We start from the raw sequence: 24,034 nt of genomic DNA, 5'->3' as shown, positions 1-24,034 counted from the left end.
TGGCATACCAGTGGTGTCCCAGGATTGCGATGAAGTCCCTTTTCACGCAAACGTGATGTAAGGGGATCGAGGGTATTGAGGATTAAACCGTGGGCCACAGAGATGCGAAAGTCAGGTGTTGGTTGGATCCAAGGTGTATGTTTGGTGTTCTTGGAAGATATCGGTGTGTTTTCCGGTAGGCATTCGAACGTGAAAATTCTGGCTGAGTATTCGGATATTCAGGGTCCGAAGTCTCAGCTCAAGAAGGGGCCCACTATCCATTTTCCCAAGGCACTGGTCCCCTGAATGGGGAAGATATTGCGATTTTGACCCGACCAAAACTCTTAACATACCCAACGTTAATCCAATCATTGCAGAAAAACGAAAAAATTGTCACTTAAGCAGTCATGATTTTCGGTTGCTGCACTGTAGCATTCTAAGGTAAAAACTGCGTCGCCATGCTGTGGCCACCGTAGGGCACCGGTCTCGCACAGCGCCTCTACTAAGCTAAACCTTACGCAATGCCGCAGCATAGAGAGCGAATGACTGGTAAACAGAGACATTATCCCTCGGTCGGATTCCTGTTCGCAAAACCTGGATCTGACAGCCGAAGCTCCGCCTTACCAATGTCCGTCGACTGTGACTATGCGTACGTCTGCTCCCAGTGTCTGTACGTATGTGCCCCGCCTGTTGGTCGCCTTAGTTCACAAGACACCTCAGTGTCGCCCGACGGTCGCCCGTCGGGTGCCTCGGCGTCGCCCGGCCGTTGGTGACGCGCGTTGTTGTCGATAGGACGCGGCCACAGGGCGAGACCAAATACCGCCTGACGGTGGACGAGCTGGAGCTGTTTCACGAGCACATCGAGCAGCTGGCGTGCCGGATCCGCGAGCAGGACGACATCCGGCGCCTGCTGGACCAGGTAAGTGTTCGAGGAGACGCGCTGGAGGCCGCGGCCAAGCTGGCACAAAGGGGACATGGGTGATGATCCGGCAGAGGTCACAGTGACTCGAAGATAGCGGAGATGAGGCGGGTCGTTGCTGGTGATCTGGCAATCGTGTTACTGATGATGCAAGCTCAGCACTGGTTCGATTTCGTTCACCTGGTGCCCTGTGGTCGCAGTCATTCAATCCGAGCGTGATCTAACTATTGTCAGCTGCGTCAAACCCGTGCGTTACCATTTCTATTGCCCGCGGTGCTGGCGTTGGCTGCCGCTCATTGGGCTGTGTGCTTGTTGAGTGTTGTTTACCGTAGCGCTGCAGGTGTAGCAACTAAATGCTACGGTCTGGCGCGCTGTTGATGTATGCAACTTTGGTACAGGAGCGCGCTGTCGAGCTGTGCTGGAGCTGTTAACCTCCGTGCCCCAGGTGCAGGAGTTCCAGCGGCGTGCCGTGCAGCTGGTGGAGCCGGAACTGCCGCCGCCGGCCGCGGACATTCAGGCCTGCGTCGATCTCGGCTCCCAGCTGGACATCGAGCTGCCCGAGATCATTGAGCTGCGCCAGGTGAGGATCTCCCCGGACCGAACGGGCGCGGTCCCGGGCCGCTCTCAGCGGGTCACGGGCCCCGGGCGTTGCGCCGTCACTTTGTGCCTTGTGTTCGCGATCACCTTGCGCCATCACCTTGTGTCTTTTGCTCGAGATCACCTTGCGCCATCACCTTGTGTCTTTTGCTCGCGATCACCTTGCGCCATCACCTTGTGTCTTTTGCTCGTCATAAGTTTGCGAAAGGTTATTATATATGTAAATCGATGTAGGATGTTTGATGTTGTGAAAGGGGATGCTCCACTGTTAAAAATTTTGAAGCAAGCCTCAGATGTGATGAAATGAGCTCACTTATACCTATTGGTGTACTTTGAAATGGATAGCGTGCTTTAGACCAGAACATCTCTCCAGTAAATATACTTCACACTTTGTTACTGTTTGATCGTGTCATGGGACGTTTGTACGACGTTTAGGTGCTGCCAAACTAGTGCGAAATTGCTATTCTAGCGCTCACTTGCGCTCACTACGTCAAACTCACCGAAAAATGGCAGTGGCGGTGCTTGGTAGTGTTCACTAGCCAAATACCGTTAGGTGCTCGTGTTTTGACCCGTTCTCGTAGCATTCTTTCATATTTATTCGTAACTTTAAGATGTTAAGTTGTATTAACAGGCGCGGTCATAGCGTTATTCCTAAATTATTCGATAAGAAGTCCTATTCTCGTAATGGCTAGCAAGTAAATAAACCATGTTCAACTTCTTAAATTGTGCAGCGCAAACCGTTACTCACGATTGAAGCTTGCACAGTTCGCTCAAGATTGATTGAGAGTCATTTGACATCCGCTTTACTTAGAAATCGTGCTCACGGATGTCAGATCTCATCGGGTCGATGATGATAGTGTCACTGACTTGCAACGTCGCATGGCCGACGTCCTTCAAGTTCTTCATTGTGGGTGGCAGAATTTGAATATCGTTGCTATAGCGCCATGCGGGCCTGAATGGCCATGAAATGGTCGGCACGAAATAGCCTGCACGTCTTTGTGGGCGTGTAGCTCATTAACGGGCGGGTTTGAAGTCTTAGGAGGGGCAGGACTGTGAGCTACACCGAATGATCTTCAGGACGTCTAGTTCTGTTTAAACCTCACAGAAATATGGCACGATCCCTTTGATATTTGGCGAGAGAAAATCTCTGCGGGCTTGTAATGCACACTGTAATGTACGACCCGGCCGCAAATGTTGGTGAGTGCTGACGGTCGGCGCGCCCCCAGCGGCTGAGCCACGCCCAGTGGATGGAGGCCGTGGAGGAGGGCCTGGACGGCCGGCGCCGGCTGACTCTGGACGGCATCGCCCAGCTGGTGGAGACCGGCAGGACACTGCCGCCCTACCACGTGGTGGAGCGCGCCATGGGCGAGCTGCAGGGCCTGCTGCTGTCCGGCCAGCAGCACGAGGAGCGCGCCCGGCTGGCGCTCACCGCACGGTCAGGGACGGTCCGCCGCGCCACCCGCGCCGGCGGCGGCACGCGAGCGCGGCGCGTGCCGGCTGTCTGGATGGCGGCGGGACTTCGAGTGTGTCATTACTTGGCCTTGAAGCGTGGCGGCTGGGAGTCCGCTGCCGGCGTGTAGTAGTGCTAGGACCGTTCAGTTCGTGCTGACGATGTGACGCCGGTAAGGACGATTGTCGATCGGTAAGACCGCCAGCCGAGCTGGCCCGCGGGCCGCCCGCCTCGCACGCCGTCCCGGCCGTCCGGCGCGCTGACGGCGACTCCGCGGCGATTCCTCAGGCCGGTGCAGAGTCTGACCGAGGTGGAGGCGCTGCTGCGCGACGCCGAGAAGGTGCCCGCCTCGCTGCCCAACGTCGAGAGCCTGCAGGAGGTGGTGCAGAAGGCGCAGGACTGGCTGGAGCGCGTGGTGGCGCTCACCGAGAAGAAGGAGCACCCTCGGCTGGAGGTGAATCGGCCGGCAGCGCAGCGGGCCGTCCCATGCGGCGGCGCGCGACACCACCCGACACGCCGCGCGGGCAGCGTCGAACGCCGGCGCGTGAGATGGGCGCCATCTGCTGTTTGTACTCAGCGTCGGCCCGGCGAAGGGAATCACGGCTGTAGGGGTGGGTACACATGCCCACGCTTTGCACTCAAATGGTCAAGCTGTATCAGGTGGGTGTCCACTCAAGTCCTGTAGCATGTGCTGCTCTCTTAGCCCCCCCCCCCCCCCCCCTGGGAGCATATGTCACATTGTTGTATGAGAGATCACCGAGCAGTGAATCCGGCTGCAGGCTGGCCTGGCCGTCTGACGGTGGCCTGCTGATTTAGGTGGTGGAGGCGCTGGTGGCGCGCGGGCAGCCGCTGCCGGTCCTGCTGCCTGACCTCAGCCGCCTGGAGAACATGGCCAACAGCGCCAGAGCCTGGCGGGAGCGCACCAGCCGCACCTTCCTCAAGCGAAACTCCTTCACCCTGCTGGAGGTAAGCCCAGATCGGGGTCGGTGCCCTCCAGGCTCGCTTCGAGACAGAGGGCACTCGCTTCCTGCGCCAAACCGATTGGTCGGCTGTGGTGTCAGATATCTAGGGACATGATCGTCTAAGGATGGGTGGTATATTTAGCCGTACAATATTACGATATTTTGTTTTGAAAGCATGCGCGAGGCAGTGCTATGGCACTTAACGTCTTCTGTACAGTTTGGCATCTGTGCAACGATGTGCTCTTAGAAATGTCATGATCTTGGGAAGCCTGTGCTCATTATAACTCTCGGAGCTTGAATGCATCACCAGTCTACGAGGCAAATAAGGAAGACCTGTCCTGATCGCTGGGCGGTTTCAAGATGCGAGCGCCGGAAACAGTTGAACCAAACGCTTAATTTTGTGCTGGCCGCTGTTTGGTCAATGTGAGTTGCCCATCTATGTCCGACGAGTGTTGGTTTTCTACTGCTGCCTGGGCGCTTGCTTCGCTGTACGGTGGTGCCACTGCTGGCACTGGTTTCGGTTCGTTTGTGCCCAATACCCCGGTGCGCCGCCAGGTACTGTCGCCCCGCGCGGACGTGAGCGTACACCAGTCACGCGGCAAGCGGCGGCGCCCCAAGGAGGAGCACCTGCTCTCCAGTGATCTGGAGACGGACGGCAGCACGGTGGCCCAGGTGGTGGACGCCTACCGGGTGAGAGTGCTGGCTGACAGACGGCGCCGCTCGATGGGACCGGCGTGAGCGCGGGTCAGGCTCTCCTGCCCTGCTCTCCCGTAGGGGGTCGCCGTCCTGGCGTCTTTGAGGAAGATTTGTGCGGCGTTTGGTTGGAAAACAATGCTATGATTGTGGTATATTGTGAATCGTGTTGCGACCGGTCTCGTTGCGTTTTGTTGTGACGTTACGATTGCATTCATTACAATGTCATGTTTTGGGCGTCACTCGTCGCGGCCCCTCCCGCCATTGTGCCGCTCTGTCGGGTGTCCACGCGTCAGTGCTGTACTGATGAGTGCTTACGTGGTTTTGGTTGACGACCCAACTTCAACTTCCGATGACGCCGCACGTGATGGTGGTGAGGTACCAGTGCCAGTGGTGAGGTACCAGGACTCGGTCGTGGCCGGGCCGCCACTCGGTTGAAACGGATGGTGTTGAGGTGGCGGTGAACGCCCTCTTCTGACGGACGCGTCGCTGTGGCCGCCAGGCTGCCGAGGATCGCGAGCTGGAGCTGGTGCGCGGTCTGCGCGCCGGCAACCTGCAGAAGCGGCAGACTGAGGCCCAGCAGGGCAAGTACTGCCTCTGCCGGCAGCGGCTGCGCGGCTACATGCTGCAGTGCGAACTCTGCCGGGACTACTTCCACGGTGAGCACCGCCGAGGGCCGCCGGCTTTGTCCCGGCTGGGGATCAGCGGCTGCCACCGCCGGCTGTGTCTCGGCCGAGGACCAGCGGCCGTCACCGCCAACAACTGCCAACTGGAGCGGGGCTTCCCTGACCGGCCAAAGCGCTTACATCCTCGTTACCCTCTGGTAACGCAGAAGTAAGTGCTTTATGGGCGCCAAATGACCACCGCAGTCGGCACGCCCGGTAACTCCAATAAACAACAACAAGAAGCAACCACCTTGCTAGCGAACGGATCGGGTAATACGATTGTGGCGTGCTACAAGATATACTAACCTGCTCCTGGCTCGCGACTATCTGGAAAAGTGTAGCGTATGCTGCTTTGAACCGGTACTAAGTAATTTGATGGTTGGTGCCCTACATAGACGGACTGGTATTATAGGCTGGTGCATATAATATGTGAGGCTGATCTGCCGCAACATTTTCATTTCATCGTTCCACCGTTCATGATGTCCACGTCAGTGCGAAATCGTTAATATACATGTATGTGTGCGTGCGCGTGCGTGCGTGCCTGGTCAAACGCTGTCGTCACGTGCCGGCAGCGTCGTGCGTGCCGCTGGCACAGAGGGGTTCGGGCAAGGGCCGGTCGGGCGGCGGCTCGGACGGCACGCCGCCGCCGCCACCGCCGCCGACGCCGCCGCCGGCCGACGCCCACTTCCTGTGCCCGCTGTGTCAGCGCTCCCGCCGCCCACGGCTGGACACGGTGCTGAGCCTGCTGGTGTCGCACCAGAAGCTGGCCGTCCGGCTGGCCGAGGGCGTGGCGCTGCAGTGTCTGACGGAGCGTGCCATGCGCTGGCAGGTGAGCTGGCCGCCAGCGGGCGCGCCTGTCCAGCCGCGCCAGCTAGCGGCGTCACGACACCGCCAGCTACTGGCGATGTTGGCGTCAGTTGTTACCTTGTGGCTTTTATGTGCCTGGTGGCATTGCTATAAAAAATCGATGTTATTCGAGGCCGAAGCGAACGCTTGACGTCAGTGCCGGACGTTGATAACCCCAGGTGACTTGCCAGCAGATTCCTCACCCTTTCCAATCTGACCTCTGACTGATTGTTACGTTAGAATCGGGTCCGTCAGCCTGACCTCAGCTGTGGTGTGGCGCAGGGCTGTATCTGTCAGCCTGACCCCGTCTGTGGTATCCGGCAGGACCGGGCGCGCCAGGTGCTCTCCTCGGAGGAGATGGCCGCCAGCCTGAGTAGCCTGGCGGCCGTCTCTCAGCGCGCCGAGACCAGCGCCAAGGAGCGGGCCGAGAAGACGGCCGGACGGCAGGCCGCGAAGGCCGACCAGAGAAACAGCGAGGTCAGGCCACGCTCGCGGGATGTAGTCTGAACCCCACGTCGGATTTGTAGCAATGTTCTCCTCGCTAGCGTGTGCGGGGGCCGGCCCGCGGCTCGGTTTGTTCCTCTTTATCCGCGTTTTGCTGGAAACTCACGGGTTTTCCTTTCCGCTCATGTTTTCGTCGTGCCTAAGAAGCCAATGCTCCGGGCAATCTGAGCGTTTTAGTTCATTCATTAAAAGTTTGACACGGTGTAGGCAATTAGGGCTCGCATCATCTTAAAATAGGTCAGATGATGTCAGAGCTGGTCGGCAGTGGATTTTTCTTGCTAGGAGACAGTCTTGCGTACGCAGTTTTGGGGGTCTATGTCGGGTCATCCACGAATTTTGAGTACAGATATGTAGTTAAAAGCTATCAGAGCAAATTTAATTCAGCTGAGGTGTACGCAAAACTCGCGGCGCGCATTTCTCCTTGTTACGTGACGCGGCACTATTGCGCCGTTCACCGCCTCACGCCATCTGGGCTCGCGATCAGCTGGGTATTCGTACGCACGGCGTTCGGTCTCTGCATCCGTGCTGTACTCGGCCTGCGGCCGACCGACCGCCGCCCGTGCCGGCAGTCGTCGCTGGGCGCTGACGCCGAGTCGTCGGACAGCAGCCGGGACGCCTCGTCGGTGCACATCAAGCGTGAGAGCTCCGAGCAGCCGGCGGCGCCGCCGGCCGGCTTCTCCAGCTCCGAGCACGCCTACTCGTCAGGTGGGGACGCCGCGCGCCCGCTCGCCCTGTCCGGCTGCGCTCGGCCGCGGCGGCTGCCTCATTGCTGGCCTCAGGCCCTGTCCGGCTGCGCTCGGCCGCGGCGGCTGCCTCATTGCTGGCCTCAGGCCCTGTCCGGCCGCGCTCGGCCGCGGCGGCTGCCTCATTACCGGCGGCAAGCCCTGTCCGGCTGCGCTCGGCCGCTGCGGCTGTCTCAGTACCGACGACAGGCCCTGTCCGGCTGCGCTCGGCCGCGGCGGCTGCCTCAGTACCGACGACAGGCCCTGTCCGGCTGCGCTCGGCCGCGGCGGCTGCCTCAGTACCGACGACAGGCCCTGTCCGGCTGCGCTCGGCCGCGGCGGCTGCCTCAGTACCGACGACAGGCTGCAGGCCGCGCTGGCGGCACAGACATTCGCGCGGATTTGCAGCCTGGTGGGCTGTAGCGGTTGATGCTGTAGTTGAACGCTATGGGCCATCAACCCAGAGGTGTGGTCGTCCAAATTCAATGTCAAAGGTCAACGAATGACCTCAGGTGGGTTTTTGGGAAGGTGCAGTTGGCCTGCTCATTGGGGACTGGTTCTCAGAGTGGTCGAACAACATGGCTGCATATATTTTTCAACCCAGACGCCGTCAAGAGGTGAGTCTGGGCACGCATAAAACAATACAGAACGGACTACCCCTGGCCGGGGCTAGGCGGCCGCTAGCACACCAGAGCGGCGCTCCCGTGATGCCATCAACATGGACAGGCTTTTGAGACGCCCGATCCAGCCGTTTGAGGTGGCAGAGGTGCAGGAGGGGGCGAGTCGCTTTATCTCTGATGGGCAATGTTAGCTCTACTTTACGGCTGGAAACAATCTGAACCGGACCTTACTCTGGTAATTGACAATCACATCACCAGGTCGTGGGTGATCCTGCCAGCTGATGACTTTGATTTGCCTATCGTCTGGACCAGGTGCTAAACGATATGTCTGCCACCAAGGATCATACCGCTGATACGCGGTGTAGTCCGGTCTGGTCTGTGATGATTGATTGACGTTCGAAATGCTCCATAAACACGAATTATCCGTCTTTCTTTCGTCGGTAACAATGCTTGAGCACTTATTGGGGAACGGTGGTGCTGCGTCAAGTCCAGAGCTTGTAGGGAGGAGTTCTCATTTCCTGTTCTCACCGGGCCATTCGATTTGACCTGGCCCATTCTCCCCGTCTGATCCGTCCCTCTAGTTGTTCAATAGCACATAATGCACGTGTATGTACAATTTAAGATGGAAGTGATTGCGCATCATGTTAGACCATGCACGAATTGATCAAAGTTCTTTTGCAACTTTATTCATAATACAGATTTGATGATGACGTATGGATAGTTAACTGGTTCGGTTCTTTCATATTTTTCGGACGAGTTTTGCATTCAGTTAGCGAACTTTAAGCATGGATTGCGGGTTAAACAATGTTTCTCCTTTTTTATATGGTTCCTAACTTCATGAAACGATGTTATTTTCCTTGCTTCGCTCACGGGCTGGCAAATATACACCTCATTTCCTAGGTTGTATTTTGGTTGGCTTCACGTTTTAGAAAATTTCGAAATATGCTACCACTTGTGCCTAGGTAACTTCTGATCTTTACAAAGATGCAAGAAAAACATAAGAACGCCTGCTTATGAATGCCCGCAGCTGCACTGTAACGTTATATATCGGTCTCGTTGTCTAGCTGCTGTTGGTGGTGCAGGATGATGCTGGGTGCGGCCGCCTCCTCCATTAACGATCGGGCGTCATTAAGTTGTATTTACACCGGCCCGCGCACCCTGCACATGAACTTGTGACAGCCCATCAGCTCTACCCTTTGCGAACTGATCCGGGCCAGGTTTCTTCAGCCGCGCTTACCTCTGCTGGGCTTGTCGGCTGTTGTAGCTGTACGGGCTAACAGTATCAGCATTCGTGCTGCTAAGTGTTGCTTTGGCGCTGAGGTGGCTGCGTAAACAGGGCCCTGGTGGTTCGGCTGTTCTCGTAGATATTCGTACCTCGTGGTAGGCGCCTACACGGCGTACTACACGTCATCCATATGGTTAGCTACTTATCCCCACGTTCGCCTCACGTGCCGTCCTCTGGCAGCCTTCAAGCAGACGCCGCCGCCGCCGACGCGGAAACCGCGCAAGGCTGTGCTGTCGCCACGGCGGGCTGACTCGCCGCCACCGCCGCCGCCGCCCCCGCCGCCGGCTCCGGCCCGCCCACTGCCGCCCGAGTCCGTGGCGCTGCTGGAGACGGTGCTGATGGAAGGAGACCTGCTGGAGGTCAGCCTGGAGGAGACAGAGCAGTTGTGGCGCCTGCTACTGGCCGCCCGACCCGCCGCCGCCGACCTCAACTTCCCCGACATCGACATCGTCAAGGTGCGACGGAGTGCAGCCCCGCGCGCCAGGCGGAGCGGCGCGTCAGCTGGCTGACGCAGCTCGGACAACAGCGGACGGCAAACAACCAGCCGACCTATAGCCGGGCTGCATGGCGTGAGCTGCCACTGCCGCGTGTCATTTTCATCTTATGTTTCACCCGGGCTGCTGCTGGTACTATACTGTCATCTGGTGGCCGTGTGGCGCTGTGTGCTAGCACCCTGCTGTGTTCCGTATGACCTGCGCCTAACACGGCGCCCCGCCAGCAGTCGGCCTGGACTGCACTGGAGCGGAGATGACGTGTTGATTGGCATGGCTCGCCAGCCTCGCTTCTCCTTGGGGAGAGGATGGTGCGCCGTAAGCCGGCCGGTACCGTTTATCCCCCCCCCCCCCCCCCACTCCGCCCCCAGATCGAGGAAGGCGGCGTGCACCGTGAGTCCGTCGGCACCCTGTACTGACCCGTCCCCTCCGCCCTCAGATGGAGGAAGGCGGCGTGCACCGTGAGTCCGTCGGCACCCTGTACTGACCCGTCCCCTCCGCCCTCAGATGGAGGAGGGCGGCCTGCACCGTGAGTCCGTCGGCGCCCTGTACTTACCCGTCCCCTCCGCCCTCAGATGGAGGAAGGCGGCGCGCACCGTGAGTCCGTCGGCACCCTGTACTGACCCGTCCCCTCCGCCCTCAGATGGAGGAAGGCGGCGCGCGCCGTAAGTCGGCCGGCGCCGGACGTAAGAAGCGCTCGCCGGACTCGCCGCGCGGTCTGCAGCCGCCCAAACGGCTCAAGGTCAAGGTGAAGCCGCCCGAGGACTCTGCTGACCCGACCACGCCCAGCCCGGGGCCGGAGCAGACGTCGCCCAGTCCCAGCAAACGCACACCGAAGGCGGCTGCAGCAGGCTTCAAACGCAAATTAACCAAGACCAAGAAAATGGTACGGGGGTAGGGCGGATTGGCCAACGTGAGGTGGTCAGTGACCCACTTCGATTCCAAATGAGTGACGCAGCGTCGTGACTGATGTTAAATTAAAATGACCGTTCTCATTTAGTTGTTCGTGTTTTTAACAACTGCTGTGGGCATTAGCTTGCCTCTCACTGGTTTCAGTAAGAACCGGCAACTTTTCGGGTAACCGACAGATCCTACGCCGTTCGTTAATGCGGCCTGAATGCGGCCAAGTTGCACTGAAAAAGATCGGGTCTACCAAAGTGCTCCTCAAGTTATAGTCTTGCTTGAGCGACGAAATGTGATCATAAAAGCAGCTTTACAGCACCACGAAATGCCGGGGTGTGAAAATATTGTTACTTTGGTGCGTGGCCTGCGCTCAGCGAGATGTCATGTTACGCCAAGAGTGCTACGCTGCAGCGTTGGTATGTGATAGTAGCAACAGCCTTCCACATGGTCCATACCAAAGAAAAGACTGCCGAAAATACTGTGGTGCAAAAGGGGCAGGTCTGGAAGAGAGAAGGATGCTGAAGGCGACGTCGCGACTTGTCGCGTGCCCGAGTGTGTTTTGCGGTGGACCCAGTGTGTTAGATGGGTCTCGTCGCTGCCTGCTCCAGTGTGTGGATAAAGAACCAGCGCCACCCCAGGGCGGCGCTCGCAGCTCGGAGGACGGCGAGTCGGGGCCCATCAGCAACTACGTGGAGGGACTGTGCGGCCACGCCCTGCCAGAAAGCCGCACGGTAAGCGGACTGCCGGGCCGGCGGCGGCGGCGTCCCCACGCGCACCGTCCGGCGCACCCCAGCGGGGCGTCTCGCTCGCACACTCGCACGATAGATGGCGTTGGCCACCGCCTCGCGTGGTGGCAGGAGCCTGAATGTGTGGTCGACTAACGGGATGGGTGTTGTAATCATGCGCGTCCACTGCGATGGCCGTCGGCTCCACCGGCCGTCCCCGTTGTGGGTCTGGGCGCTATGCGTGATGTGGCGCCAGCTGGCCGTCGCCGCTGTGGTCTGGGCGCTATGCGTGATGGTGGCGCCAGCTGGCCGTCACCGCTGTAGGTATGGGCGCTATGCGTGATGCGGCGCCAGCTGGCTGACGCCGCTGTGGGTCTGGGCGCTATGCGTGATGCGGCGCCAGCTGGCCGACGCCGCTGTGGGTCTGGGCGCTGCTCGTGATGCGGCGCCAGCTGGCCGCGCCGCTGTGGGTCTGGGCGCTATGCGTGATGCGGCGCCAGCTGGCCGACGCCGCTGTGGGTCTGGGCGCTGCGTGATGCGGCGCCAGCTGGCCGACGCCGCTGTGGGTCTGGGCGCTGCGCGTGATGCGGCGCCAGCTGGCCGACGCCGCTGTGGTCTGGGCGCTGCGCGTGATGCGCGCCAGCTGGCCGACGCCGTCTGGGCTGCGCGTGATGCGGCGCCACGCCGACGCCGCGGCTGCCGCCGTCCTGTGAACGCCACGCGCCCTGCCACGCGCGGCCGTCTCGGGCGCCGGCGCGCGGCAGCTGGCCGGGGAGTGACGCGCCGCCGACGGTCCGCCCGTCGGCAGGCTCGTGCATCAACTGGATCGGCTGCGACGCCTGCGAGCAGTGGTACCACTACATCTGCGTGGGCCTGCCCAAGAACTACCAGGTCACCGAGGACATGGTGTACATGTGTCCGCGCTGCCAGAACAGCCAGGTACGCCGCGGCGGGGCGCCAGCCGGGCGGGGCACCTGACCAAACACGCGGAACTACATCATCGGCGTACGGCTACCGCTATGGTTCGCAATTGCTGACGCCAATCGCGTGCGTGATGTGCATAGATGTGTCGCATGTGCGTATGATGTACGTGATGTTTGTTCGCTTTTGTTAAGTATAGGGTACCAGAACTAGGTGCGCAAGGTGCGTTGGCTGCGCAGCATTATGTCCAATGTGTGCGTTTGTAACCCCGTTGCACGGCAAGAACGGCAGCGGCATCGGTGATAGCTTGCCGTGCATGCCCGCCAGGCGCCCCGGGGCCCGACCGAGTCGGCGGGCAGCTCCCTGCTGGACCTGGCGGCCGCCGCCGAGGAGCAGGACGGCGCCAGCGCGCTGCTCAGTCTGGCTTCGGGGGGCGCCAGCCCGGCCGCCGCCCTCAAGCGGGAGCCGACCGAGCCGACCGGCACCGCCCGCTCCATCGCCGACGACGAACACGACGACGACGAGCAGGAGGAGTGAGGTCCCCGCGGGACCCGGCAGCAGCGGCTTGTCGGGCCTCGGCCTGATCCGGCAGGCGGCCTGTTGGGCCCCCAGTGTGATCTGGAACGATCTGTTTGCTCCCCTGTGAGACGTTAGCGGTGTCTCGGGGCCTGGCTGATGTAGCCTTGCGGGCGGCCCGCGGGGCCCCTCTTTAGCCTGGCAAGTGGTCTTTCCGTTCTCTTGCGACGCCAGACAGACAGTGTGTGTTTGCTCCCTGTGTGACTGCGGGCCGGATGTCGGACCCCTGTGTGACTCGGCGGGCCGGATGTCGGACCCCTGTGTGACCCCGCGAGCCGGATGTCGGGTCCCGGTGTGACTCGTGGGGCCGGATGTCAGACCCGCGTGTGACTCGGCGGGCCGGATGTCGGACCCCGGTGTGACACGTGGGGCCGGATGTCAGATCCGTGTGTGACTCGGCGGGCCGGATGTCGGACCCCGGCGTGACTTGTGGGGCCGGGCGCAGGCCCGTGTGTGATCTGGCGACCGGCGGGCGCCGCCGGGGGTGACGACGGCCGCAGCAAGCTTGTTTGGACGAGTGGCCTGTGTGATCTGGCGTGTAGTTGGCCCGGTCGCCACCGCTGCCGGGTGCGAACATGTGCTCCTGTGTGCCGTCTCGGTGTGTGCACGCTCCGGGCTGGGTTGCGGCGTGTGCTTCATCACGCCTCGTGTTTCTTTCCTTTCCCACTCTCTCCCCCTCTCTCTCGCTCTCCGATCTCAGCTGTTGGCCGCTCGCTGGCTGGTGTGACGCTCTGGGTACGTGTCGGCGCGAAGTGCGCGCATCGTCGGCACCTGCCTCGAAACTAGGTACCGCCGTACTGCAGTGATGCCTCCAGGTTGAGCCCTAACGCAGTAGTGCGCCCAAGAGCACAGACACACGTACTGTCCACTGTGAGTGTGAACGTTTGAATAAATGACTAGAACTCGTGCCTCTAAACGAAATCGGGTTCACGTTCGTTAAGGCTGAAAGACGCGGTCGGGCATTGTGCATCGCCGTAACTAACGCATCAAATACAGATCCAAACATTGTCGCGTGCTTGATGCCATATCAGACATGTGCGCATTTGGCAACTGTGTCAATGTGCAACTGTCCATGCAAATTGGGGTGGAAATAAGATGAGGGTCTGCGGAAACTTCCGTTAAATGCAAATCTTGTCAGCCCTGCCGGGCGCTTGGGAAGTATCTACCTCCATGGATCGGTTATTTTTCGGCTTCTTAGCGAGGGGCAAGCTAGATATCACTCGGGGCCATGGGCGTGGGAACAGCGGGGAGGGGGGGGGGGGTCAGGTGGGCATGCCCCCCACTTTTCAGTGTGGGGGGGGGCCAGCAGTGTTAACTGCCCCCCCTCCCACACACACACTGCAGGTTAGGGCTGTGTTTATCTTACTTTTGCACCACATTTAAATATGCATGCCGATTTACCTAATTCACCAGACATCTTCCTCAAGATGCGTCATCTTTTTCATTTGCTTATTGACCGTCGCTTGTGTCACAGCCGCAGGCCGACGCCACGCGGCTTATGGAGACTGCAACGCCCGGGCGTTCAGGCTGTTGTTGCTATGACGCGAGCGCATATATTCAAAGCCATATTGCATAGTTTTTTCATCAGTAATCAATTCTGACTACACCTTGAACATTTTAGGGCAAACATAGACTACCCATGTTAATGCAAGCTTAGGACCCATTTCATTTACAATCTACGTTCAGGGAGCCGTCAATACCTCTGAAGAAAGCAGAAAAACACGGAACTGGAGCCTGCGTGGTAATTAGTGGACCACCTTTGGCGACCAGGGATGTTCTTACGTCAATGAGGGTTCCTGTGCTGATCCGGGGCCAACTGCGTGGGTCAGAAGGCCTCCCGTATGAGAGAGGGGAGCAATGCGATATGATATATACTTCCAATGGCCGCCGGATCGACCAGGAGATCCCGCCCCGTGTCACTAGAATGACAGCCAGAAGACGCCTCGCGATGGGAAAGAGTGAACCTTCAGCTCTTGACCGAAACCGGTAATGTGCCCTTGGTGTTCTACTCGAGGGGCCCCTTGCCCGGAAGGAAATAAGGGGCCCCATTAATGTTGAGTGGAGTGGAGGTTTATTATCGGCGAATAGAGTAGGTCGAAATGAATTTGTTAAACAAAGAAGGCCATCCCATCATAGGCGTAGGAACGTTTCAGAAAATGGGGCGGCCAAGCTCAGGGTGTACTTCAGCAGGTAGGCGTTCATGTTGTCCAAGGTACAGAATGTCCAGGGGTACAGAATGTCCAAAGCACAATGTCCAAGGTACAGAATGTTCACAAATGTTCAATATGATGTCAAATGTCAAATGTCAATGTCAAAATAAATGTTCAAAGTTCACAATGTCCAAGGTACATGATGTCCAAGACGAAAAATAACTTCCAAAATGGCGCAGAGTGGTAGGGGCCCGTATGATAATGCCTAATGTACAGAATGTCCGAGGTACAGAATGACCAAAGTATAGAATGTCCAATGTACGTAATTGTCCAAGGTACAAAATGTCCACGGACCAGAGCTTCGAAGATAGTTCTTGGAGCGGCCGCCACGGTGTGAATAATCGCCCTTATTGGTAGGCAGCGTTGCCCCGCCCAGCGTCGGCTGCGCGCATACAGTCGACGCCAGTGCGAACATTACAAGCACGCGGTCGTTGGGTCGCATAGCAACGGATTCATTTCCCACGCCGGGATAAACTTGGTGTCGGATGCTGCAGGTTTTCGAGGCCGCGATCGACTTGCAAGTGATCGTTGAATACGGGACGAGTACCGTGGAGTGGGGCGTTGGACGTGCGCAGAGCTGCCGTTAAAGCGTCGCCGGCGTGGAACTTGTTCTGTGTCTGACCAGGGGCGTGTTCGCTGTTTGGTCATAACTATATGCAACTAGAACGTCTTGATGCAACTGTTGTTTATTCTAAGTGATCGCTGTCATGTTTTCACCACAATTAGCCTACAGTGTCCAACGGAGTAACCTTGCAAGAAAGGTGAAAGTATATGTATGAATAATTCATGCTTCCTATCGGGTTAATAGCCTGTTTCTGATCTACTTATCACTGGGTTCTAGGTCGAAGGTGCAACATATTACAAAGCACGCTACAATTACAAATCATAGGATATGGTTCAATGAATAGCCACTTGTGCTGAAAACACCGCACGTGATAACATTTAGAACAATTACCTGATAGATTGAAAGATTGGTGGAGACTTTTCGTTGGTGTGGATTCCCCACAAGTTATTGGGTCTGGCAGGGGCGTCGTTAGGAAATATAAGTTGAGGAAAGGCTTTTCCAGGGGGCTTCCTGAACAACATGGGGTCTCCTTTCAGAGACGGGGGGGGGGGGGAGAGGGACTCCCAGGCCTGGTCCTTTTGAAGCGGGCACCAAGGCCTGTGACAGTGAGTCCTCATTGAACTGTACCATGCACTAATTTTCATGTAAATCAATGTCGACAAGAAAAGTCCAGACTAGTGGAGTGCGTGAATGTTAGTATATGTTGAAGTCTAGTTTCAGTGCTGTAAACGTGACACTGGTGAAGTCGTGAACTATGAACCCTGGGGGGTGGAGGGCGAGCAAACGCATAAAAATACATTCAAGGTGTCAAAACATGTCCTACTGTTGTCTTCTTCGGCTGTCCATGCACTCCCCCGAGCCGGTAACTCATACAGCTTGCCGCTGATGAAGCAGCGACGGTGAGCTTGTCTCCCGAACCGGGAAAGATGAGGGTCAGAAAAACTATATTCGGAAGGCTTAATGCCCGGAGGAAGATCTATGCGTGTAGTACTCGCGTTCGGATTGCCTACGCTCAGGAGACTTCGAAAGAACCTTCTTCTCCTCCAGATGAGACCCTAAAAAGAAATGGGCAAATAACGAACGTGGAGCGCAGGGCGCGAGTAACGGGGGACTCAAACCTATCCACACCGTCGCTTGTGGGCTGGGCAGCACGCACTGATTGAGCTACGGTGGCGTTCTGCTACTAAAAGTTCCACCAGTTCAAGAGGAGGACACTGATTAACAGGTCATGAGATCTCGCCAGACTGAGAGGTGGCTTAGCTTAATTTCATATATCTGGGAAGTTAGTTTGTAAAGTGGGTGAAATCTGGGGACAATTTCGTTTTTTAGATATGCTCGCCCTACAAGGGAATTCAGTGGCACTGGCTGCGTTCATGGCATGAGGGTAAACCCAGAAACCCATCACTCGTTGAAAGAAAAAGGCATTGCTGACATGTATGGCAAGCGTTAATGTTTACAACAGTACTGTAACACACATACGTGTGCACGCACCATTTTTTTTTTGCCATTATGAAAACTATGCAAAAACACAGGTACATCAGCACACCGGGAGACCTTTGGTTACGCCACGTTTCTACGCCAATATTTCCAAAATATTATGATGATTCGACATTTTCTGATAGTACACATGGTCACCTGTGAATAAGTTAACACAAAACGCGGAACTCAAAGGCCTGTGAGTGATTGCAACTGTTGCAAATCTGTGCAGATCATGACAATTAAAGATACTAAAATAATCAAGCATGCAAGCTTCCATATCCTAATGTTAGGCACACGGCATTATGATAAGGCTTGCATGAACCATCGATGGCTAGGCCGAAAGGTTTCCATGAACTGCATCACATATCAGAAGGCAATTCGCTACACGACATCAGTGTTCAAATCAATCAGCAGACAAGTATTGCTGGACGTACCTTACCTGAACAACAGCGATAACGATCCATATTTCACAATGGTGCTTGCGAGTCTAACCTCTGTCAAACTTTACCGATACACAGCGATTCGTATATCCTTGGTCCGCGTTATGTTGTGCCGTTGATGAAATGTGCACATAGAAGTTTAGGTGTGTCATGATGTGTGTCATTGTGCATTTATGTCAACTACTTCCTCCCCTACTTGTGAGCGTGCGCTCTCGGTAAACATGTAACCCCAGGTTTTCATTAAACAAGCCTGAGTGCCATGTATTGTTTTTTCTTGCATACAATGTCACTGGAAAGAGATTACAAGACATTTTGTGTACATTCTGTGCCCACAGAACCATACACTATATACTATGTATTCTGCTCTATTTTGTGCATTTACTTTTGGTATATTGAAGGCATGGGTGTAGGAACAGGGAGGCCAGTGGTTCGTGGCCACTCACTTTTTAAGGTGGGGCAGCAATGCTAACTCCCCCCGCTACTTTTCAGATAAGGTTGCATTTGGCTTACTTTTGCACTACATTAAACATGTATACCGATTTACCTAGTTCACCAGACATCCCCCCCTCTAAGATGCGTCATCTTTTTCGTTAGCTCACTGACCATCGCTTAGTGTTACAGCCGCAAGGCCAACGCCGCACGTCCCGGAGACTGCAACGTCGGTCGTCGAGGCTGTTGTTGCTACGACTTGCGAGCGCGCGTGTCCAAAAGCAATTTTCTTATCAGTAATCAGTTATGACAAAATTTTGAGCATTTTAAGACGGACATGAGTTAACCATGTTAATACAAATTAGCTACCCCATTTCATCTACAACCTACGGTCAGGGAGAGCTCAATATCTCTGAAAAAAACCAGAAAAACGCGGAAATGGAGCCCATATGACAAGTATTGAACTACATGCAGTGATCAGGGATGTTGTTGCGTCAGTGAGGGTTCCTGTGCTGACCCGTAGCTAAATGCGCGGGTCAGAAGGCCTCCCGTGTCAGGGATGGAAACAATGTGACATGATATATCCTTCTAATGGCCTCCAGATCAACCACGGAGGTCCCAACCCGCATCGCCAGAATGATAGCCAGGAGGACACTTTGCGATGGGACGGAATGGCTCTGCAGCCCTTGACCGGAAACGGTAATGTCCTCCTGGTGTTATACTCGAGAGGCCCCTTGCCCGGAAGGGAAAAGGGTGTCTCATTATTGTTAAGTAGAGTGGGTCTCATTGTTAAATGAGGCGGGTCGAAATGAGCTTAAAAAACGAGCAAGGTCTTGCCATGTTTGCCTGACAACGTTCATTTTTCGGAACGTATTAGTCAAGCAAATTACATCAAAAGGCTTGAACATGCCCACCCGCAACCTCGAGGGCAAAGACAAGGATTGTCTGGGTTGCAGCTTCCGTGAAACCGAAAAGATTCGGCCACTACAAGCACCCCAGACGGCGGGCACCATGTTAATCTGTCTTCTGGATAGATAAATACTTGCAGAAACATGAAAATAAAGATCCTACCTTCACTCTTCCCGTTCAACCACCAGACTTCCAGCCCCTCTTAGCAATGTTTTAAGGGCCAATTCGTTCTTTTCATCAGTCTAAAGATTACACACGTGAAATGTGCGCTCAGACTGCCTTTTTAATAAAAGATCTTATGCCATGAAGCGTTCAAGGATCGTTTTTTCAGAAGCGTCGTCATTTTCGTCCACTCGTTGGCCACAACGTAGTAGTATTAGCCGCTAGACCGACGCTGCGCGGCCCACGGGGACTGCAACGCGTGGCTTGTGTTTCTAAGGTTTTCGAGTGCACGTGCTCAAAATTACGTTGCATAACTCTTGTTACTAGTCTATTAGAGTGTTTAAAGGTAATAACTTCAAAAGCGCCATCACATTCGTCCGCCGGTGGGCTACGGCTGATAATTACTACTACTTCTTCTACCAGTACTATTACTGGGCTACTGGGCTAACGCTCCGCGGACAATGGAGACTGCAACGCCTGGTGTCGAGGTTTTTGTTTCTAAGATTTGCGAGCGCGCATGTTAAAAAACATGTTACATAAATCGTATCACTAATCGATTCTGAGTGAGTGGTGAACATTTTCAGACAAACATGGCTTGGCCATGTTAATACACGTTGTTGACCACTCGATCTGCAATCAAATTGTCATCTTCAAATTTGGATCAAACGTATCGATCTACAATCTACCTTCGCGACGTCCTCAATGGCTTTAGAGCCCAGATAAAAAATTCTGACAAAGCTTCTGAATTCTATCGGGTTAGAAAATCAACTAATTGTAAATTAAGAGTGCCGGTAATTTATTCAATGCAGTGGTTCAACGCCTGACTTCTGCAGTTTATGACCTCAAAATACAAACAGAATTGAAGTCACGATAGCTCCTCATTTCTGTTCGAGTTACACGGTACAAATAACAATAAAGCGAAGAAAACTGTGTCCTTTAACAAGTATGCCATATCCGGGGATTTTTTGGGGGGGATCGCCATAAGATGGGCTTTTCTCAACCCTGTGTTCACCCTTGACAAGACTCTGGCTACGCCCTTACCTGCAACGAATCATGCAACGAATACGACTTGATGTGTTTGTGTGTATACACAAACAGATCAAGTCGCATTCGTTGCATGATGGACAATGAAGTGACTGTTGGGCCAATCCATACCTAAGGCAGACAACTTCACGGAGTTTTTTTCTGCGATGGGGGTGTAAAAAGGAAGATCATTCGGAAAAAAAATACTGTTGCAAGTGTCCAACACTTGTTTCATACACCATGTAGTAGTAAAGCTAATCCAAAAGCATGCAACAAAGCAGCCATACGATCAGCTCGCAGTCAGTCTACGGAGGCATTCGGGACAGGGCAGTGGCCACCGACGGCGGACAGGACCAGGGCCCAGATAACGAACATATGATAAATGGGCCTTATTATTTGGCTCGGTTTTTAAAACAGAATCTCCAGTTTCATGGTGTTTGTCATTGTTTTTGGGAGGTCCAAGGTCCCAATTTGTTCCCGCCTAAAATACTGCGACAAATCTTATCTCTTGAAAAGCAGTCAGCAAAATGAGGACGCATGAAAAATCTGTCGCTTTGTGAGCCATCGATCCACTTTCAAAATTTTCACCAGCCTATGCACTGGCCGTGTTTTGGCATCTGTGAAGTGAAGGGAGATCCTGTGAAGGGAGATGTCTCCTCAATGATCCAAAATGCCTACCCGCTCGTGCAATTTTGCCTCCCCAGGAAAGACAACGTTAAAATGGACGAATAATCTTGGGAAGCTGAATAGCCGTATTTGCCAAATGACAAATGAGTCGAATAGGCAGGATTGTGCACCAGTGAGAAGCAGCTCTAGATGCATATCTACCATAGCAGCCATGACATTTGAATAAAGAGCGATAACAACCTCCATTCCTTCCCCTCGCCGATCATCGGGCTCGCTTTCCAGAAAAAGTTCCTGGAGTACACCCTGAGTTTGGGCCCCTGCCTTTTGAAACGCTCCTACGCCTGTGATTGAGGCATATATGGCAGGTTTGATGAAGTTCTTATGACATTCCTTTTCTATCGATTTCGGCAAAGAAACCTGACATGAGCTAGTTCCATGGACCAAAACGCGCAAGTGTCATCGGCGTATCGGATGTGCGATCATAGTTTTACATGGCATATAACTGGAAGAAAAGACGAGTCCAGACAGAGCATAGATAATAAAGTCTAGCAAGATGATAGTTCAGACAGTATCACTAAACGCGAAAGCACTAAACGTGACGAAGAATGCAACAACTTGTAGGAACATTCCGTTTACAGAATAAGGTCGGTACAGTGAGCAAAATCGAGGAAAGCTTGATAGCTTATCGTCCTTTGGTATTACACCAACTGAGTGCTCACTGACTGTTTTCAAGAACCATCTCACATATTTGACTATAGCCTGGTGCTCTTTGCAAACTCAGTGCACAACTTGAACGCATAGCTATAGGTAATAGCCGTGCACCACCCCCTACCTCTAGTATTTGTTTTCATTCTTCTGTCTTTCGAAATGAGGCTTAAGTTAAGGTGTTGATGTGTTGATTTTCTTACATCGGAGCCTAGGAGACTGACTGGCTAGACAACTTTGCTAAAATTAGACGCGCAACACCAGCATGTCTATCATATCGGCACATAGCGCGCAGTAAAGTTAATTGCTTCCTCGACACCTTATTTGTAGTACCGCCAGATGGGACCTAAACCACAGCAACACGCTTCAAGCCCATGGTGACCCGATTATACATACACTTGGCGTCGGCACGTTCATGACTAAACAACAAGCAGCCCTGAAATCACAAATATTATAGACGTTGAGCGTTTCTTTCTGGCCCTTTCCAGTGAGTGTGAGCGTAATGTGTAGGAAAGTAGATTTAAAGGAAGTGCTCCTCGTTTTCCAGAACAATACGTATTCGTAAAAACGAGCATCAAGTGGGCTTGTATTGCGCCTCCTCGATGTAATTCCCCTTCACGTCCAAAAATAAGTCGTAAAAAGGGGAAGCAAACGCTTTCGGAATATGTGGAACCTTATTTATAGATGGCGTAAACTGAGAACAGGGATATACCGCGCTACCACTGCACAGTGACATGATTGCAAACAGGAGCAGATCCAAGATTTCATCAAGGGGGCGGGCACGAAACATTGTGGGCCCCCTAGAGTTTGGGGCCCCTCTAAAAAAAATCTGACATGACATGTTAAAACAAAAAGGATATATACATTACACCCCTAGCTTTTTGGCGCAACTGGCGATAGCTTTCAGCCTCAGTTTTTTTTAACCCTTTTTAGCCCTCGTTCTCTAAGGGCTGCGCAGTGTAACATGGGTTCCAATACTTACATTAGTTATCATATGCAACAGATATGGATATAGGTATGCATATATATATATATATATATATATATATATATATATATATATATATATATGTGTGTGTGTGTGTGTGTGTGTGTGTACATATATGTAATGGTAAATACGGGAGCCCACTCAAAAAATATGCATGACCTTAGGGTAGCGTAATTAGCAGTCCTCATCTGAATTTCATTCTAGTTGGCCTCTCCGGGAAACCGTAGTGTTCCGTTCGGGGTAAAAGTTGGTCTTGTATGCGCTAAAAGAGTGAAAATGAAAGTTCTAAAAAAACGGGGAAAGACATCAAATCTCTAGAAGCTTAAGTGCAGGGGCAGTTCATGTGGGATAATCGAAACGTAAGATTTCAGACCGCTTCATTGGACACCTCAGTGGTGCACGTAAAACGGAAGGTATGCACATCGTTACGTAGGAAAACATCGCACGGAAGGTATGCACATCGTTACGAGGAAAACATAAGCAAGTAAACTGTTTAAGCATACCTAATGTCGGAATTAAGTAGTTGCAAATCGCGAGCGTAGCTCGATCGATGCATCATTGCACAAACAAAACACTAGCTATAAAGAATGCATGTTCACGCAGGAGACAAGTACTCATTATATTTAAATCGTTGCACGCAATTGTCAACTTTCTTCGAGGCAAGCAGGCATGCACCATCTTGGGACATCACATAAGCAGCGTTGTTCATGCGAAGTACATCTAGGGATGGCGCTTTAGTCATTGCCTTGAACTTGGTGCTGGTCATCCGTGACTTCAAATTTAACCGTCTGTGTTTCGATCAGCTCTCCGCACTTACCGGATATGGGGTGTTTCGATAATACCATATTGAAGAATATTGCTTCATTCAACTATATCCACTACTGAGTACGAAACATCTGTGATGTTAACTTGCTATTGCTGAAAACTATCCCATAGTAACCACAATGTGGTGTATGATGCCGGAAACAATTATTAACCCGAAGCTTTTTGTTGTTTGAACTTATTTGAGGCTATTAATCCTAACTTATTATGTCTGCATGATACTGACAATCGAGCAGTCAAGATCGGCGTCCACAATCACCCACTGCTGGTATCGATTTCGACAATTGCATTTGTGGGCATAGCGCGGCTATAATTCCATTTCATATTCCGCCTGCTCTCAATGTTTTTAAGCAGCCCAAAATGCAAGCAAACTTTGCCGGCTCAACTTTGACAATAAGCGACTAATGCTCGGCACGACACTTCCAGCCGGCTCCATTGCGTCGGAGAGCGGATATTGATTTGCTACTAAGCTAGCAATCCGGCCGGCCAGCCTCACGCGCGTGGCCTTCGTAATGGTGCCGACTGTATGCGCGCGGCCGGCGCTGGGCGGGGCAACGCTGCCTGCCAATAAGGCGATTATTCATACCTTGGCGGCCACTCTAGGAACTAGTTTGGAAAATTTGGTCTTCGGACACTCTGTACCTTGGGCAATATGTGTATTGGACATTCAATACTTTGGACATTCTGTACCTTAGACATTCTGGATATTGGACGTTATTAAACGAACCCCTTCCACTCTACACTATGTTGGAAGTGATTTCTCATTTTGGACATTGTATGCCTTGGACATTATGGACATGGGACATTCTGTACCTTG

At 54.0% G+C, this 24,034-nt stretch overlaps 2 protein-coding genes across 2 annotated transcripts in view; both read left to right on the top strand.

The window, feature by feature from the left end:
- The window catches only part of LOC119107477 (lysine-specific demethylase 5A-like), a 31,493-nt gene extending 17,696 nt beyond the window's left edge, over positions 1–13,797 (top strand). Inside the window, 17 exon segments of the mRNA XM_037230922.1 lie at positions 772–898; positions 1,344–1,478; positions 2,722–2,930; positions 3,234–3,399; positions 3,762–3,911; positions 4,463–4,597; positions 5,103–5,259; positions 5,838–6,094; positions 6,436–6,588; positions 7,185–7,320; positions 9,423–9,511; positions 9,554–9,697; positions 10,377–10,619; positions 11,245–11,336; positions 11,765–11,880; positions 12,170–12,300; positions 12,610–13,797. Of these exon segments, the coding sequence (XP_037086817.1) occupies positions 772–898; positions 1,344–1,478; positions 2,722–2,930; positions 3,234–3,399; positions 3,762–3,911; positions 4,463–4,597; positions 5,103–5,259; positions 5,838–6,094; positions 6,436–6,588; positions 7,185–7,320; positions 9,423–9,511; positions 9,554–9,697; positions 10,377–10,619; positions 11,245–11,336; positions 11,765–11,880; positions 12,170–12,300; positions 12,610–12,819 (2,650 nt within the window). The 3' untranslated portion in view covers positions 12,820–13,797.
- A 1,311-nt stretch (positions 13,798–15,108) lies between these two features.
- LOC119107476 (lysine-specific demethylase 5A) overlaps positions 15,109–24,034 on the top strand; it is a 27,581-nt gene continuing 18,655 nt past the window's right edge. Inside the window, exon 1 of the mRNA XM_037230921.1 lies at positions 15,109–15,117. Coding sequence (XP_037086816.1) covers positions 15,109–15,117 — 9 coding nt within the window. The remainder of the gene's footprint in view (positions 15,118–24,034) is intronic.

This window comes from Pollicipes pollicipes, unplaced genomic scaffold, assembly GCF_011947565.3.
Source record: "Pollicipes pollicipes isolate AB1234 unplaced genomic scaffold, Ppol_2.1 Scaffold_6686;HRSCAF=7923_pilon_pilon_pilon, whole genome shotgun sequence".
NCBI lineage: Eukaryota > Metazoa > Arthropoda > Thecostraca > Pollicipedomorpha > Pollicipedidae > Pollicipes > Pollicipes pollicipes.
This window is presented reverse-complemented; position numbering and strand designations above follow the sequence as displayed.